Raw genomic sequence first — 16,986 nt, 5'->3', positions numbered from 1 at the left:
CCAGCCACAGCTTGTCTTCCAACACGCTAGGGTCTGTGGCCGGCGCCTGCCGCCTCCTCTTCCTCCTCTGGTGCGCAGAACAGCAGAAGTTTATGTAGACAAGTCAAAGTTTAGGGTTGTCGGCATGGCCTGTCCCGGAGAAAAATTGAGACGGGCCACTGCGTCACCACCCATCGCGCGCCAGTCTCGTAGCCCGACTCTGGAACCATCACCCCCTTACAGCACTTTTTACATTCTAGGGCCGCAGCGCCCCGTCTCCCTCCTCGCATTCCTGCCCCTCGCAAAGGAGTCCCTCCTCTTTCCGGACGCAGCAGAGGCCCGAGACCCTGCGGAAGAAGAGGGGCGGGGGAGGAAGGGGCGGGGGGAGACAGCTAGGACCACACTCGGGACTCCAAATTCCTCCGCGCCGCGCGCTGGCCGCTGTGCTGAGACCGCGCCTGGCCTGCGGGGGCCGGGCTCTGGGGACCCAGCGCCCAGTGACCCCCGCCCGGTTCCAAAGGGGCCCGGGCCAGATGGGCTCCGAGGCCCGGACGATGCAGCCACCACCGCCGCCCTGCCTCAGCCTTAGCCTCAGCCGCAGCGGGAGGAGGAGGCTGCAGAGGTGACGACTCGGCGCCGCGGTCCAGCCGGAGCCCCCGCCCGGGAGGAGCTGGAGCCGGAGCCCCGCGCTCCCCGCGCGCCTGCCTGGCCCGGGGCGGGGCGGCTCCGGGGACCGGGCCGGGGCTGGGCCATGCAGCGTTCGCAGGCGGACGCGGCCGCTCTGCTCCGCGCCAGCACGCTGCTGGCCGATCTGTCTCTGGCCGAGCCGGGCTCTGCCGGCTGGTGCCGGGAGCGGCAAGGGCAGCGGCCTGCGCCCCCGGAGGAGGTGAACCCCGGCCGTTCCTGGAGGGTGGACGGCGGCTGTCCGGAGCCCGGAGCCTTCCTAGAGCGTAGCCAGCGACGGGCCGCTTACGAGGGCCCCGGCGCCCGCCTGACCGCCCCCACTCCGGAGCCCAGCGCCAAGGCCGCGGGCAGCTCCCGTGGGGCCAGCCTGGTGGACTCGGAGGGCTGCGGGAGCCGACCCTGCAGCGCTCGCACCAGCGGCATCAGCCTAGGCTACGACCAGCGACACGGCAGCCCGCGCTCCAGCTGCTCCGACCCCCGGGGGCCGGGGCCACCCGAGCCGCACAGCGACGCAGCGAGCCCCGGGCTGGCCCGTCACGGCACCGCCCCCGCCCGCCCCGCCTGGTGCGGAGGCCCTGGGGCCGGCGGCAGCGCCCGCTCCAGCGTCTCCAGCCTGAGTTCCCGGGGCTCGGCGGGTGCCCATGCCGACTTGCTGCTGCTGCCGCCCGCCCCTCCGCCCTCGGGCTTTGCTGGCCATGCCCAGCCCTCGGCCGGAACCCGGCTTCAGTTGCCTTTCCAAGTGACCGCGGGCCGGGAGGGCGGCCCCAGCCCCGCCGAGCGGAGGCTGGAGGCATTGACCCTGGAGCTGGAGAGGGAGCTGGACCTGAGAACGAAGAAGGAGTATTTTGGTGAGTGACCTTTGACCCGAATCGTTTCTGCTGGAGGTGTTTGTCAAGCCCTTGATTGGGGGCTGGGGCAGGGGCTGTAGACACGAGGAGCAAGAGACTGGGCACTGGTCCTAGGAACACTGTCTGGCTATAGAAAGACAAGCCTGCTTGCTGTTCTCTCGAAGTTCCCGGCATGGCCCTTACCGGGTCTTTAAGTGTTGTAGGAGTCCTGAAGAAGAGAAAGTGAGGGTTGGGGATTCAGGGAGGGCTTCATGAGGAGGTGCCTGTGACTTGAGCTGGTCTTTAGAGTGTGGGCAGGGTTTGGGTAGGTATGGGAGAGGAGGTTGGGAACTTGAGGTTGGGAAATTACCTGGGTAGAGGTCGGGAGGCTCAAGCTGGAAAATTATTGGGTGTGGGGGGGGGGGGCGGAGAGGGGGAAGATCAGTCCTATTGGACCTCACGACGGACGAAGGGGGAGGTTCAGGGCAGATTTGGAAAGGCATTTATTTGCCCTTTACCAAGAAAGGTTTTGAAAATTGTGTCCCATCTTTTCCTGGTCCCTCCTCCAGCTTTTAGGGCATAGTACATCACAAAACTAATGTCTTAAGTGCCATGGAGAACAGAATTTTCTGATATTAAAAGTGCAAAGCATCCCTTCTTGCACTACTAGCCCCCACTCTCCGTTCCTTATGGGTGAAAGACAAGAGGGACAGGTTGAGGCAAAGTTGTAGAAGGTTTTAAATGCTAGGCTAAGGAATTTGCATTTGTTTGTATAGGTAATAGGAAAGACAGTTAGAAGCTTTTGAATGGAGGAGTGACATGGCCATACCTATGCCTCAGGAAGATTATTAATTTAGCACTTGTACGGAAAATGGATTGAAGAGGGTAGAGGCTGGAGTCAGGAGGGATTTATTGGTTAGGAGACCATTACAATAGCCCAGAGGAGGACCTGAAATAGCCTAGTTGGCCACGTGAGGAGAAAGAAGAGGATGGATGAAAGGGATGTTGTGTAGTAGAACTGACGGAGTTCCTGGTTAATTGGATGAGAGGCCAGGGAGGGAGCAATCAGATCACTGAGGTAGTGAGCCTGGTGTACCTGCGTAGGGACCTTTTGCTGTAGTTTCTTGACCTTTTCCCTTTCCCAAACCACACACACGCACATGCACAACCAGTTAGGACATTGGACAACTAATATGCCTAGAAAACTGCAAATCCAGTCTTGTTAAATGTACCGGTCCATTTGGGGGGGGGTCCCTGTAGAATCAGCTTCTAGGCTGTCAGCAAATTTGGATTTTCATATTTTGGATTTATTTAAAGAGAGTATAAGCTATATATACAGTAACCCAAAAGTCTTAGTGCAGTTTTCTAAAGCTTACAACCGCACTAAGACTTTTGGGACACCATGTATATTATACATAGGTACCTTTTCCTGGAACTTTCTCCCTTGGACTAGGGGTCTCTCTCTGCCCCAAACATTTAATTGACCATCTCACACATTCTTCTCAGGTGGGACCTGATAGGGTTTTCTGGCCTGTGGAGTTGGAGATTTAATTCGGTTCAACAAAAGACAAGGAAATAAGTTCATTCCCCTTTGTCATGTTAAGGCTAGTAGACCAAAGAGAGAGAGAGAGAAAGAGAGGAGAGAGATGTCCTCTTTGGAAGTTTAGTGGAGCCTGTGGACCCCTTTTCATTTTTTTAAAATGCATGAAATACATAGGATTACAAAGAAAACTAATCATATTGAAGTACAGTTATCAACATATTAAAAAAAACCAAGTTCACAGACCCAGGTTAAGAATTTCTGCTCTAAATCTTTTGATCCTATGAGTACGATGGAGTGCCTGCCCTCATGGAATTCCTATCCAGATTTGGGAGAGGGGAGAGAAAGAGGAGACACAAACACGTGTACCTGCAATATAGGGTAGATTGTGTGGAGTCTGAGAGAGGTATGCATGAAAAGAACTGTTTGGAGGGGGCCAGGGAATGCTTCTTAGAGGAGGGGGTGCAGGACCTTAACTCTAGTCCACTCCCCTCATTTTAAATTGAGGCCCAGAGAGGGAAGTTAACTTCAAAGATCTCCAGGTAGTTAGTTAGCTGCAGAGTTAGGACTGGAACCTAGGTGTCCTCCTGACTCTTAGTCCAGGACCTTTTCCATCATACCATCCTGCCTTCTTTGCACATAATAGATACTCAATAGAGGTTTGCTGAATTGAGCAAGAAACAATAATACAAATTAGAATATGTGTAAAATAATGGTCTTAGTTCTAGCCTGAATATTTCCTGCTGTAATTGGAACCACACCCATTCCTTTTATCCTTCAACTGCCCTTAGTAGAAGTAGATAGATAAATTCCAACTAAATTTTGTATATTAACAAATAATAACAATGTTTTTATGTTTATATAGCACTTTACAGTTTACAAAGTGATTTTATTACAGCAACCCCATAAGGTAGATAGTGCAAGTGTTCTGATCCTCATTTTACAGATAAGGAAACTGAGGACCATAGAGCAGAAGTGAAGTGGTCATACTCCTAGCAAATATCAAGCCAAGATTTGAACCCAGATCTTCTAACTATATTATTCTAACTATAAGTGTAATGTTTTTTCTCTTCAACTATATCATTTCTCCAAGGTATGATCTTGTCCTAGGCTAGGAGGTGGGGTGATGGAATTTCTTGGTTTAAATGTAAGAATTCTCTGGTAGGGTTGATCTTCTCCTTTGGGAGTGAGGTGCATAGAGTGCCCAAGGGAGAGCCCCAATTCTGACTCGAGCCTCAGGTCTGAGAGCTCTGACTCGTGGTTTCTGTGTGGTGATGATCATATATGTCACTGAATTTATTACACTTTGGAAATGAGGACATGTATGCAGAGAGGGGATGCCACACAGCAGGGCCATGGGGTTGGGAGGGTAAAGTGTTCTGTGAATTACTAAATGTCCTGTTTCTTTTCCTCTTTTAGGAGTTTGTATAAAGTGCAGGACGGGTATCTATGGTGCAAGTCAGGCCTGCCAGGCAATGGGAAGCCTTTACCACACCAACTGTTTCACCTGCTACTCCTGCGGTAGGTGCACTTAGCCCAGACACCAAAACAGGTGCATCAGACTGTGTAGATATGCACTCATAGATGTATACATGTTCAATTTGTTGATCTATGAGGTATACCATGTAAAAGACGTACAGACATGCAACCAGGGGATATGGGGACACATAAAAGACATGGATTTATTAGTGTCAGATATGTAGAGATGCAGGGATGATCAGGGAACTCTTGATTGGTCTCTAGTGACTGAGGTTCCATCAAAGAGGATTGGTGACAGCATTGATGGGATGGTCTCTAGTATAGAAGAGTTGTGGAAACAGCTCCACTCTTATCTCTTGTACTTCTCTTTCTTTGTACCTACTTTCCTTCTCTTAGACTTCCAGCAGTTTGGTAGAGAGGGGAAGGGATTTTCTCCCGTCTCTCTTGTACCCACTCATTGGTGGCTTTCTGGAAGTCCGGGGAGTGAGAAGGTGTGCAAAGAGAGAAGAGTCCAAAAAAGATAGATAGGATAATTTTTATAGGATAATTTACCCCTGCTACAGATGGGGACCAACAAGAACAAGTGTGTACTAATTAAGAGAGTTAGTATGATGGAAGTGGAGGTATGGGAAAAGCTGGGCATGGGAAGGCAGGGATTGGCTAGAGAGAGAGTGGGCTTTGCTGGCCATGCCTCAGGGTTGGGTTTTTTCTGGGAAGCTAGGGGACCTGAGGCCAAACATGAAGATAAATCCTGGGCTCATGAATTGGTTGTTGGATTATTTGCCTTAAAAAATTTGTATTGACATGTTTTATTTTTATATCATTTACATTTTCCTTTATATGTTCCTTACCCCCACCCCTGAGAACCATCCCTTTTCACAGACAGTAAAAAATTGTTCAGCAAAATTAACCAATACGTTAAAGGAGTCTGAGGTTTTCAGCAATATTCCATAGCACCTCCTTCTCTCCCAAGGAAAATAGGAGAGACCCCTTCTTATATCTCTTATTTGGGTCCCAGCTTGGTCTCTGTAATTCCATAGTATTTGGTTTCAGTTGGTTTGTTGGTCTTTCCATTCGTATAGTTGTGGGCACTATGGATATTGTTTTCCTGGTTCTCTTTATTTCTCTTTGCATCAGTTCTTATGTCTTTCTGTATTTTTCTGTATTCACATTCTTTCTTACAGCACATTAATATTCCATTATATTCACATATCTCAACTTTTTTTTTTGTCATTCTCCAATGACCTATAGGTCATTTGCTTTTAATGTAAATTTAGATATTTTCCTAGGGATTAATTTAATGGGATTAAGTAGTAAGAGAAAAGCCCAACCTATGTGCTTCCAAGTTTTTGGGTTTAGGGATATTGTTCCTGAGGGTATATCTCACTTCAGTCAGGGCCAGCACCCAGACATACTGAGGGTTCTTCCCCTTTGTCCACTTCAGCACTCTCCATCCTGTCATTGCTTTTGGCATCCGTTGGTCTGTGACTTATGGCCTGAACACATGGTCTGCATAGGCAAACTAAACCCAGGGAGCCTGGAACCCATGTAGGGGATTCATTTCTGCACTTGGCCTATGTTGGGTAAATCATCTTCCTTCTCTCTTTTAGAGCTAAAGCCTAGCCAGGAACTTATACCTCTCATTAATAATTAATGAATAAAAATGAATCAGAAGTTGGTGTCTTGGCCACTGGGGCTGCCAGTGTGGGGATGACTATGAGTAGTAGTTACTTCTGTGGGTTGAGGGGAAGGATTATGGTGAATGTGTCTCATCATCTGTAAAATGAGGATAAGCCCTGCTGCCTTGCTTTTCTCCCAGGGTTGTTATGAGAGTTCATTTACTCATTCATCGAATAGTTCTCCTTCACCCCACCCCTCAAATAAATACTTTATTTGTAATTTTACAAAACACCATTATTACATCCCATTAACCCTTTGTCCACAGTAGAATACTCTTTTCTAACAAAGGTGCATAGTTAAGCAAAACATATCAGCACATTGGTCCCATTGATATGTGACTCATCCTGTACCTATTGTCCACAGTTGCTTTTCTGAGAAGAGCTAGAAATGCTTCCTAGGCAGTGCTTTGAAGTCATGCCTGTCCACTGCATTGATCAGAGTTCTGATGGCTTTCTGTGTTGTTTTCTTTACATTTTTAAATGGAGTCATTGTATTAATTGTTGCCTTGGTTTTCCTTCATTCTGCTGCCATTCATACAAGTCTCTGAGGTTCTCTGAATTCTTCATACTTGTCATTACTTATGTGACAGTGTTATTCCATCTATTACATATATTCCATATGACAATTTTCAAGTAAACACTTTTTAAGCTCCAGCTGGGTATAGAGCATGGTATAAGGACACAGACAAAATTAAGTTAAGACAGTCCCTGTTCTGATAATCCTCTATCTAATAGGAGGATAAGACACGCACATAATGTATTGTTGTGTATTAAAACTGCACTAGGGGATTGAAAAACAAAGTGCTTCTTAAAATTTTAGAGGGAAGATTGTTTTGGCTAGAGGATCAGAGGGACGTGGCATTTAAATTGAGCTTAACAGGATGAGTAGAAGTTTAGCAGGTGACTAGGGGGAGAGAGGACATTTTAGGCTTAGGGAACAGTGTGAACAAATGCACAAAGGTAGGAGTGTGCTATGTGTGTTTGAGAGAAAGAGGATTCCATTTACCTGGAGGATGGAGTTTATATATGATGATAATATGAGATAAAGCTGGAAGGTAGTGTGGTATCAGATTGTGGAGGACCTTGAATGCCAGGCAAAGGGAATTAGAACTTCACAGAGTTGGCAAGTAGGCAGCCACTTAAAGTTTTTGAGCAGAGAAATGATGGGGATCTGTCTCTGAAGGATGATTATTCTGGAAGTAATCGGAGGATTGAATTGGAGGTATAGAATGTAGGAGGAGTATTCAGAGGTTATAGCAGTTGTCTAGGTGGTTGGTAATCAGGGTCTATTCTAAGGAGGCTATGGATAAAGATAGAGTAAAGGGGAGGGGACAGATGTGAGAGATGTGGTAGAGGGAGAATTAGACATGACCTTGTAATAAAATGTAAGAAGCGAGGGAAAGGAAGAGTCAAGCCTAATCCTAAATACTCAGCAGCCTAGAACATTCAACGAGAAATCTGAGTCCTTCCAAGTGGACATAGATTAATTAATAATTACTCTTTGTGAATTCAAGCAGTTGTGAATCACTCTAACTGTACTCTCATTAGCCCATATCTCTCTGTCGTGCCTGTAGGTCAGTTCTACTTGGTTGTCCCCTCCAGCACCTCAAATTCAACTTGTCCAAAAACCAAGTTGTCCTCAGAATCATTTGGGTTTGTGTCTTCCGAATTTCTTTCATGAAAGCATTTCATCCCTCTTGGGCTGACTTCCCCTATAGGATTTTATATATTCTAATATCTTTTCTCTGAAACCTTTGCTTTCCCCTCTCTTCAAATCTAGGCATATATCTTATTATGCCCAACTTTCTTCTCCTATAGGACAAATTCTGTGATGAGGCCCCTACCTCCCAAAGTTCTATCATTTCTTTCCTTTTTTTAGTCTCTTTTTTTAAAAAAATATTTGTTTTTAGTTTTCAACATTCCCTTCTATAAGATTTTGAGTTCTAAATTTTCTCCCCCCTTCTTTCTGTTTCCACCTCCCCAAGATGGTGTGCAATCTGTTATCAACTATACATGTACAATCATACTAAACGTGTTTCCACATTAATCATATTGTAAAGAAGAATTAAAAACAAAGGGAAAAACCACAAGAAAGAAGGAACCAAAAAAAAACCAGAGAAAATAGTATGCTTTGATCTGCGTTCTGACTTTGTAGTTCTTACTCTGAATGTGGGTAGCATTTTCCTTCATGAGTCATTTGGCATTGTCTTAGATCCTTGCATTGCTGAGAAGAGTTACGTCTATCAAAGTTGGTCATCACACAATGTTGCTGTTAGTGTGTACAGTGTTCTCCTGGTTCTGCTCACTTCACTCAGCATCAGTTCATGTAAGTCTTTCCAGGTTTTTCTGAAAGTCCACCTGCTCATCATTTCTTAAGTTCCCATCATTTCTACGTCCCTAGTGATTCTTTCTTGCTGAGCAGTTCCCTTCAATACTTCCTTCACTTTTGAAGAATGAATTTATCACATAGGAAGTCAGAAATCTGTTAGTTTCTCTGCTTTTGGTGAAGGGATAACTCAGGCAAATGTCCAGCTAACTGAAGTGTCTCATCCCTGCTAAATTATCCCCCTATGCCAGATTTATGGTGATTCCTGAACTTTTCGTATACTTCCTTTGTCTGGGTGGACAGTATCACTTCAGTATGCGTTGATCCTCTTCATTGGTTGCTAGATTTCTTTACCTTCTTAGTATTATTATATCCATTACTACTTTAGTCCTCCAAAGGCATATTTCAATATCAGGCCCCATCCCATTAAATGTCAGTGATATCTTTGAAGTCAAATTTACCTCTTTGTTGATACAGCAAAAGGCACTGAAAAAGAAGGGAGATAGCAATAGGAGGAAAATCAGAGGGGAGCATTGCCGTGGAAGGTAAGGGAGATCTAGTGTGAAGGAGCGGTCATTAGTGTCAAATGGAACAGAGAAATCAAGGACGGCGAAAACTGAGAAGAGGCCGATCGGATTTAGAGGCTATCATGGTGACACCAGGCTTTGCTATAACCTTGATGGCTGTTTGCCCATTTCCCACACCTCTTTCATAGGAAGAAGACTCCGGGGCAAGGCCTTCTATAATGTAGCTGGGAAAGTCTACTGTGAGGAGGACTTTCTGGTGAGTTAGGACTTTGATCTTCTGTCTTCTGTGATGCTGATGGTTGTGGGGATGCTGATGGCAGTAGGAGTGGGGAATGATGAGTCATGGCTGTGTTGGCTTCCCGCCCCCTCCCCCCCCACCCCATTTGAGGTTAGATACAATGGTGATCTCCCCTCCAGACGAGAAAGGGGCATATAGGATAGCCGACTTCCCCTCCTACTCTGTCATGACCGGGGATGGGAAAATAGGGACGGGGAATGCCTTGGAGGGGGGTGTGTTGAGAGGACAGGAGGGGGTCCTTAGCAGTGGCTGGTAACGTGACTGTTATGGGTTCTATGTCCTCACTCTCAGTACTCAGGGTTTCAACAGACAGCCGACAAGTGCTTCGTGTGTGGACACCTCATCATGGAGATGGTAAGAAAACTCAGCTCATCCTAGACCAAGACCCTGGATCACCTACTTCAGGGCCCTACAGAACTTCTCTCAGAAGTTTCCTTTGTTTGTTCTACGACTTCCAGAGGCTCCAGTGAAGCCTGTTCCCCGGGTCAGGGTGTGGGTGCCTCCTGAGAGATCTAGGTCTTTCTGTTGTAATTTTGGGTGTCTCCGTGTTTCTGAATGTATGTCTCTGTTTCTTGCCTTCCTTCTCCCTCTCTGTATCATCCTTTTCTCTCTGTGTGTTTGTCTTTCTCTCTCTCTTCTGCCTCCAGATTCTCCAGGCCCTTGGGAAGTCCTACCACCCCGGCTGTTTCCGATGTGTTGTGTGTAATGAGTGCTTGGATGGCGTCCCTTTCACCGTGGATGTCAAGAACAATATTTACTGTGTCAAAGATTATCACACGTGAGTGATTTAGAGGCTGTGGGGCCAAGAGCCTAGTGTGATACTGTGTCATGTGTGACCCTGTATCTTATGTGATGTGTGTAGCCTCAGGGCAGCTGTGTATGATCCTGGTCCAAAGGCATGCTGCCTTTGTCATGTCATAGGATCATAGGAAAGGACATTAGAGGTCATCTGATCTAACACCCTCATTTTACAGATGAAGAAAATGGGGCCAAGAGGTCAAGTGACTTGCCCAGGGTCGCAGTGGAAGTAAGTGACTGAGCTAGGGTTTTTGCCCATATTCTATGCCTCAAAAATCTAGTGCTCTAACCACTGCACTGAGGCCTTTCCCCACTGCAAGGCTGTGATGTGGCCTTGCATTGGTCTCATTCTCCTGCCTCATTGTGAACCCCTTGCTCATGGTGATTTTTCTCTGGCCTGTTTGTCATTACTGGCTCCCTCATCACCATCTCTGATTCTGTAAGTCTGTTTCCTAGACTGAAGCATTAAAGGTTTTGCCTTCTTGTCTTTTTCAGTGCAGATAGGATCATAATGACAATATCAATTGTAATCACAACTCATCCTTAAAGCATTTTACAGTTTGCAAAGCACTTTGATTATAACAAACTTTTGTAATAGTTTCTATCATTGACTCCATTTTACTGATGCTGACATTGAGACACAGAGAGTTTAAGCGATTTGCCCAAGGTCACATGGCTACTAAGTGCCTACTGACTTCACCCTAAGTTCTGAGTCTGTTATTGTTCAGTCCTTCCAAATGTGTGTGGCCTTTAGATAATGTTTAGATAACTTTTCCCTTCTTGTGGTGGGGCCTTGGCTTGTTTCTCTTTTTTGTATCCTCAGGGATTGGACCTTCGATGAGTCATTCTTGTGCCTAGGCCTAAGCCAGGCCATGTGCATCATATCCTGGGAAAATGTATATCTCCTCAGAGTGAGGAGAGCCTAGACATTGCTTAACTACTCTTTTGTGTCATGGAACACAGGGCAGATGAAATATCCACAGATAGGACTCTTGGAGGATTCCAGGCCATGGAACACAGGGCAGATTCTGAGGATCCTGGGCCGTGGAGTCAGAACCTCTGGGTTGGAAGGGTCCTTACAGTTTTCTAGTCAAACCAATATATGGGCTTGAACCCTTGTATAACATCCAATTCAAATAAACAAGCATTTAGTAAACACTTACTGTGTACAAGGCACTGTGATAGGTATGGAGGATTCAAAGACAAAAATGAAAGACAGTCTCTGTCCTCAAGAAACTTCCATTCTGTGGGGAGATGTAGCATATAAACAGATAAATAAATACAAGATAATTTGAGACTAATGGTCATTGACCCTCTCTCTGCTGGAATATCTCCAGTGATAGAGAACTACTCAGCCTCTCAGGACAGCTCATTCAACTTTTGGATAACTGTAATTATTACAAGTTTTTCCTCACAGAGCAGAAATCTGATTCCCTTTAAGGTCTATCCATTGCTCCTATTTCAGAACCCGAAGGCCAAGCAGAACAATCTAATTCTTTCTCCCTCATGGATGGCCCTTCAGATGCCTTAAGGCAATTCTACTGCAGGCTGAATATCTCCAGGTTTTCTCAGAGGCTTTCATAGCACGGCCATCAGTCTTCTCTTGGCTTGGTGCCCTCCTTAGGATCCATGACAGTTTATCAGTTTCCATTAGCAGGTAGTGTGGAGAACCTGTTGGACTTGGAGTGGGGAAGGTCTGGGCTCATATCTGGTCCCTGACACCAACCAGATGTGTGATTTTGGGCAAGTCATTGAGTCTTAGCTTCTCCATCTTACAGATGTAGTGTCTCACAGGAACTATATTGCAGCCTCATACGGCACAGTCTAGACTTCCCTCATCATCCTGGCTGCTCTCTTGTGCACATACTCCAGGTCGTCAATGTCCTTCTTAGATTATGGTCCCTAGAACTGAACAGAATACCGTGTGGTCTAATCAGGATAGAGTATGGTGGTAATATCCCTTCTCTTGTTCTGGATGCACGCATTTCTTTTCTGGGTCATTAGTAGTAATTTTCCTGTTTGACCTTGTACCATCTCTTGTGTTATTTTAAGATTTTGTTTAACTATTGTATTGTTGTTTAACTTGGCACACATTTATTTCTTGTCTCCTGCAGTGGGCTCCTCAAAGGCTACTGCTCTTGGAGTCCCCCATGTTGCCAAACATGTAACCTGCTCAGTTATTTATTGACATATTTCCTTGGTGTGTATGTCTACAGCTCCTATGTGCTTTTATGTATGTTTATCAGTGTGATGGGGCTCTCCTTCCTCTCCCCCATCCATGCCCCGTCCTCTGTATGTATGTATCTCTTAGATAGAGCTCCTTCTCTATATGTTCTGTGTTAAGTCATAGGATTTAGAAATAATAGGAGTCTGGGTACAAGACAAAGTTTAAAAGACTGAAATGAAAAATGTGGGAGGGACTAGGATGGGACCAAGAAACCAAACAGTGAATGAAAGGGTTCAGGTGTCCTGTGGTGGTGGTGACAGTGAGTGTGGCAGGAAGAGTGAGTAAGGGGTGGGAAAAAAAATCAGGGAGGTTGGTATACCTGTGCGTATTACTGATAGAGGGTGCCCTGTGAAGAAGAAGCCAGTGGCTCCATTTGAAGCTCCAGACCCTAGGGAAGACACCTTTGAATTGCTGGCATATGATTCCTCAGCTTCTGACTCCTGTTCCTATCTCTCTCTCTCTCTTTTTCTTCCCTTCAGCGTTTTTGCACCCAAATGTGCCTCATGTGCCCGACCTATCCTTCCTGCAAAGGTAGGGATATTATTATAGCTTTGTGATGTAGGTACTTTGATTCCACTGGCTTTGTTCTTCCCAGGATCTCTGCCAGCCAGTGACTCGGGGTAGGTAGTGAGACTTGGCGTTAGGGGTCTGTCCTAAATATTTCAAGGATGTACATAAAACTTTTTCAAATGCAAGTACGCTGTCTGGCCATATACATGTGTGTTGTTGTTCATCCTTTGTTTTCGATGAGGACTAATGATATTACTCGGGTGCAGTACACAGGCTAGCCATGTACATGTATGTTGTTCATTCTCTGTTTCTGAAGGGGACCAATGATATCACAGGTGATATCTTCACCTGCTCATGAATTGGATTTAAATGAGCAGAGTTGCCCAAATTCATCAGCTTTACTGTCTGTTCCTGAGTCATCGAGGTCCAGTGACAGTGGGCCAGGATGCAGTGAATGACCTTGGCGTCTTCGATGCCTCACCAAGTTTTAAGTGTTCCATAGCACCTGATTTTCAGCTTCATTCATGGCTCTTGGAACAGATTGTTCCCATCCTCCCATTCATCCAGGGAAAGTCTTGACATGCTTGAGGTGGACATCCCCAGTTACCTTCAACCTGGTTTAGCCCATCTGCCAAGGGAGGACTAGCACCTCTGGTGTAAGGGCTGCTCATCCACCTTTGGTGTCTGCCTGTATCTACTGAGCTACTGAAGCACACGTAGGGGTTTGTCTATGTAAGCATGCACACATATATTTATTATCTTGTATCTTTTTCATCAGGGCTGTGAAGAGACCATCCGGGTGGTGTCAATGGATAGAGATTATCATGTGGAATGCTATCACTGTGAGGTATGTCCAGGGGATTCCTGTGGGGTTTTGAGAAGGGCCCTTCAGATTTACTATCAGTTCCCACTCTTAATGCATTCCAAGATGGGGAGAAGGTTCAAGAACAGAATGAGGAATGAGCTTATAATGGGAAGTGGTCTCAGGATAGAGATGTAAATGAAGCTCTGAGTCATAGGTTATCAATGGATCCCTGGCTTGTATGGAGAATGTTGGCCGTGGGGTGGAGCACCAGGCTGGCTGTGAAGGAAGTGAATGGTTATGAGTGCTAATTACATTGCACTGGTGTATCTCATTCCACAGAATTGTGGGCTTCGTCTGAATGATCAAGAAGGCCGCCGCTGCTATCCCCTGGAAGGCCATCTGCTATGTCGAAGCTGCCACATGGGACGCCTCCCCACCCCGGCCCTGACCAACTATACTATGCATATGACAGAGCTCTGATGGACTCCCTAGTGGATGAGAGCTTAGGCCCAGGCCCAGGGGAATTTTTTCAATTCCTTCACTAAGTGCTTCTTTAGGCAGAATGAAGTGAGGGTCTCTCCCCTACTTGCCACCCAGGAGGGTTTCTTTCACACTGACCCCCTCAGACACATATGGCACTCTTCTTTTTTACATCCTAAGAGATAGCTGTGGAATAGAACCAGTTCCTACAGGTTTCTTCATGCTAGGGCTGGGCTGAGCCCTCTACCCTCGTCATGAATTAATTTGTGCCACTTTTTCCTTTAGATTGTAGAGTGGCAGCCTTGTGGCCCTATCCCCATAGGTCAATGAATCAGCAAACCCTGGGCTCCAAGCACATGGGATGGCTGAAAATGGGGATGGAGCCCAAGTTAGGGCACTTCCTGTCATCCAGGATGTATTCCACTTTCCTACAGGAGTTTTGAGCTCTTAGGTTGTCTCTGTCTTCCAGTTTGAGTGGTCTCTTCAGCTTCCTTCCCAAACAAACATTCTAGTCTCAGGGATCCCAGAACCCAACCTGGTTTGGTAGAGGATTGATAGTGGAGGTCAGACAGATGGATGGACAGGAAGCCTGGATTCTGAAAGGGAGCAGGTTGGGAATTAGACACATCCTATTTTTGGTATAACCTTTCATTACTCTTCTGGACCACCTCTTTCAGGAAGTCTAATGGACCATGTTGGTTGCTACCCAGTGGTGGTTCAGTATTGTGCTTTCAAGACCCATTGTCTCTGAGCTTTTTTCCCCTACTCTGAAGCAGGTTGAAATTATAATTGTCCCCATGTCCCTTCATAGACCATCCCTGAGCCTAGTGACTGCAAGAGCAGAGAGCTCTAGGCCCTGGGCAGGTGGGATCATGCTTCATAGGCTAGAGTGAGGTGGTCCTGGTGATTGTGCCCTTACATGTATTGGTACATTGGCCAAGGCAATAGTGCTATATCTGGACCAGGAGCCATTGTCTTCAGGCATCCTCCTGGCCTTTCTTGGCTTTGTTCCCCACCACTAGCCAGGATATGGAGGAGGGATGGAGTATGCAGGATCAGGGAACAGTATGTCTGGGTGGGCTCAGGAAGCATGGAGTGCTGCAAAGTTTTGGGGGATTGTGGTATGTTTGTATATCTTCCAAAGGAGGGCAGCATATTTCATGAAGATGAATGCCGTGTGTGGTGGTTGAAGTATAGTATGTATGCATGTGGCTAGAGAGGGTGATGTGTTAGGGTGTTGTTCAAACCATGCCTGGTTAGGATGAATGTTGTGTGATCTGGACAGATGACACACTTGTCTGTAATTGGGAAGGGTAGCGTGCCTGTGTGTGCTGGAAGAACAACAAAAAAACAGCTGTTATTTGCCCATGGCCTTTCCTGGGTTTCCTGTTAACTACCACATACTATTCAAATTAGGCAGTGCCGGAGGTGGTTAAAGGAGAGAAGCTCAGGCATGAGGTGGGACTCTTAGGGACTAGCAGGATCCTCCATAGGCTTTGTTCTAGTGAATGTGGGGGGTCAAGTAGACTGTTGTTGGGGGGTGATAAGGGAGGTGGTCCAGTGGTCCATTCCTCCTTTACTGCAGGCTGGGAGTAGTCCCTCCCTTATCACTCTGCTTTATCAACATCCTTTGTCACCTTTCCTGGCCTCTTTTTTTTGTCCCAGCCTGAGTGTCCTGGACTCCAGGGTGCCTGGCTGTGACAGTGTGGGTGGCTAAGGTTGTGTGTGTGAGTGGCAGAATCTGTGTGTGTCCTGGTGCATGTATGTGTTGTGGCAGTGATTGTGATTGCATGTGTGGTTAGGACTAGGGGCTGACTCTAAGGGCACAGCTTCCTGAGGGGACTTTAGCTCTCAAGACTCCCTGAGAAGAAGGATTTTGAGGGATGCATAGGAAGGGACACACAGAAGACCGTTTCCTTGTGCTGCAAGAGAAGTGTATTTACGACTTCATTGTATAGCTGATGCCAGGACAAAGGCCATAATTTGACTTAAATTAAGTTTTTTTCCTTTGAGAATATTTTCATTTTCTTTAAAAGAATATAGTTTTCTTCCAAGAACTTGGACCAAGGTTGTTTCTGAAACTTTGTAGGAAATTCTCTAAATGCCCAGTTTGTACATCATGAAGCTGGTTTGTGCAGGGTACACAATCCAGTTTAACTATTTTTATATGAAATCTTCTGTCACCTCAGAATGTGCTTCTGCCTCCTCTGAGGCTTCAGAGCATAGGGGAATGGGGTTGGGGGGAAACGGGGTGCTTTCATTTCTGTGTCCAGTTCCTTTGGCTTTTAAGGAAATGGAACTTTTTGGGGAAAACAGATTTATTTATTTATCTGAAAGATTTGGTCATCTTTTTTTTTAAGTTATCACTGGGATTTTGTTCTGTCCAATAAACATGTTTTATAGCTGCTTCTTGTGGTATTGGGTTTGGGAGGTGCCGTGTGATGGGATACGAGCCTTTAATCCTTCTAGTCTGAGACCTCAACTTGCTCAGCGGCCTCTGGGTTCGGGAAGGAGTTTGTCTTCTTTGCAAACCTTCTACTCTCTCTGAAATGTACTATTTGGTTCAAAGACTCAAGATGATTTGGCCCCAGAGGCAAAGTTTGCTTAATGTTTTATACGTTGGTCAGTCTTCAGTATAGATGTTGGATTTGGCTCTATTTCTCTCCAGAGAGAGAGAGGGAGAGAGAGAGAGAGAGGGCAGGGCTGAAGAATTGTCTTTGGCTTCAGTCTAGTAACTCTGGTAGAGTGCCCCGAGAATCAGGAGGCCTCTCAGAGAAACCTGGGATTCTCAAGGACAGTCTGCATTCTCTCAAGGGTTGTCAGAGGC

General features: G+C 46.3%; 1 protein-coding gene across 1 annotated transcript; it reads left to right on the top strand.

Annotated features, from left to right (window-relative positions):
* Positions 1–395: 395 nt before the first annotated feature.
* On the top strand, positions 396–16,559 carry LOC118844628 (WT1 interacting protein). The gene is made up of 8 exons (XM_036752561.1): positions 396–1,511; positions 4,450–4,551; positions 9,230–9,297; positions 9,631–9,693; positions 9,987–10,117; positions 12,844–12,895; positions 13,653–13,721; positions 14,019–16,559. Exons 1-8 carry the CDS (start codon positions 731–733, stop codon positions 14,157–14,159), a joined length of 1,407 nt encoding a protein of 468 aa, XP_036608456.1. The 5' UTR covers positions 396–730; the 3' UTR covers positions 14,160–16,559.
* Positions 16,560–16,986: the final 427 nt, after the last annotated feature.

The sequence above is a fragment of the Trichosurus vulpecula genome, chromosome 3 (assembly GCF_011100635.1).
Source record: "Trichosurus vulpecula isolate mTriVul1 chromosome 3, mTriVul1.pri, whole genome shotgun sequence".
Classification (NCBI taxonomy): Eukaryota; Metazoa; Chordata; class Mammalia; order Diprotodontia; family Phalangeridae; genus Trichosurus; species Trichosurus vulpecula.
This window is presented reverse-complemented; position numbering and strand designations above follow the sequence as displayed.

Coding starts and splice junctions, on each gene's coding strand:
- LOC118844628 (XM_036752561.1), top strand. CDS start 731: ATGCAGCGTTCGCAGGCGGACGCGGCCGCTCTGCTCCGCGCCAGCACG. Junction 9,298..9,630: donor ACTGTGAGGAGGACTTTCTG/GTGAGTTAGGAC, acceptor CCTCACTCTCAG/TACTCAGGGTTTCAACAGAC. Junction 12,896..13,652: donor GACCTATCCTTCCTGCAAAG/GTAGGGATATTA, acceptor CTTTTTCATCAG/GGCTGTGAAGAGACCATCCG.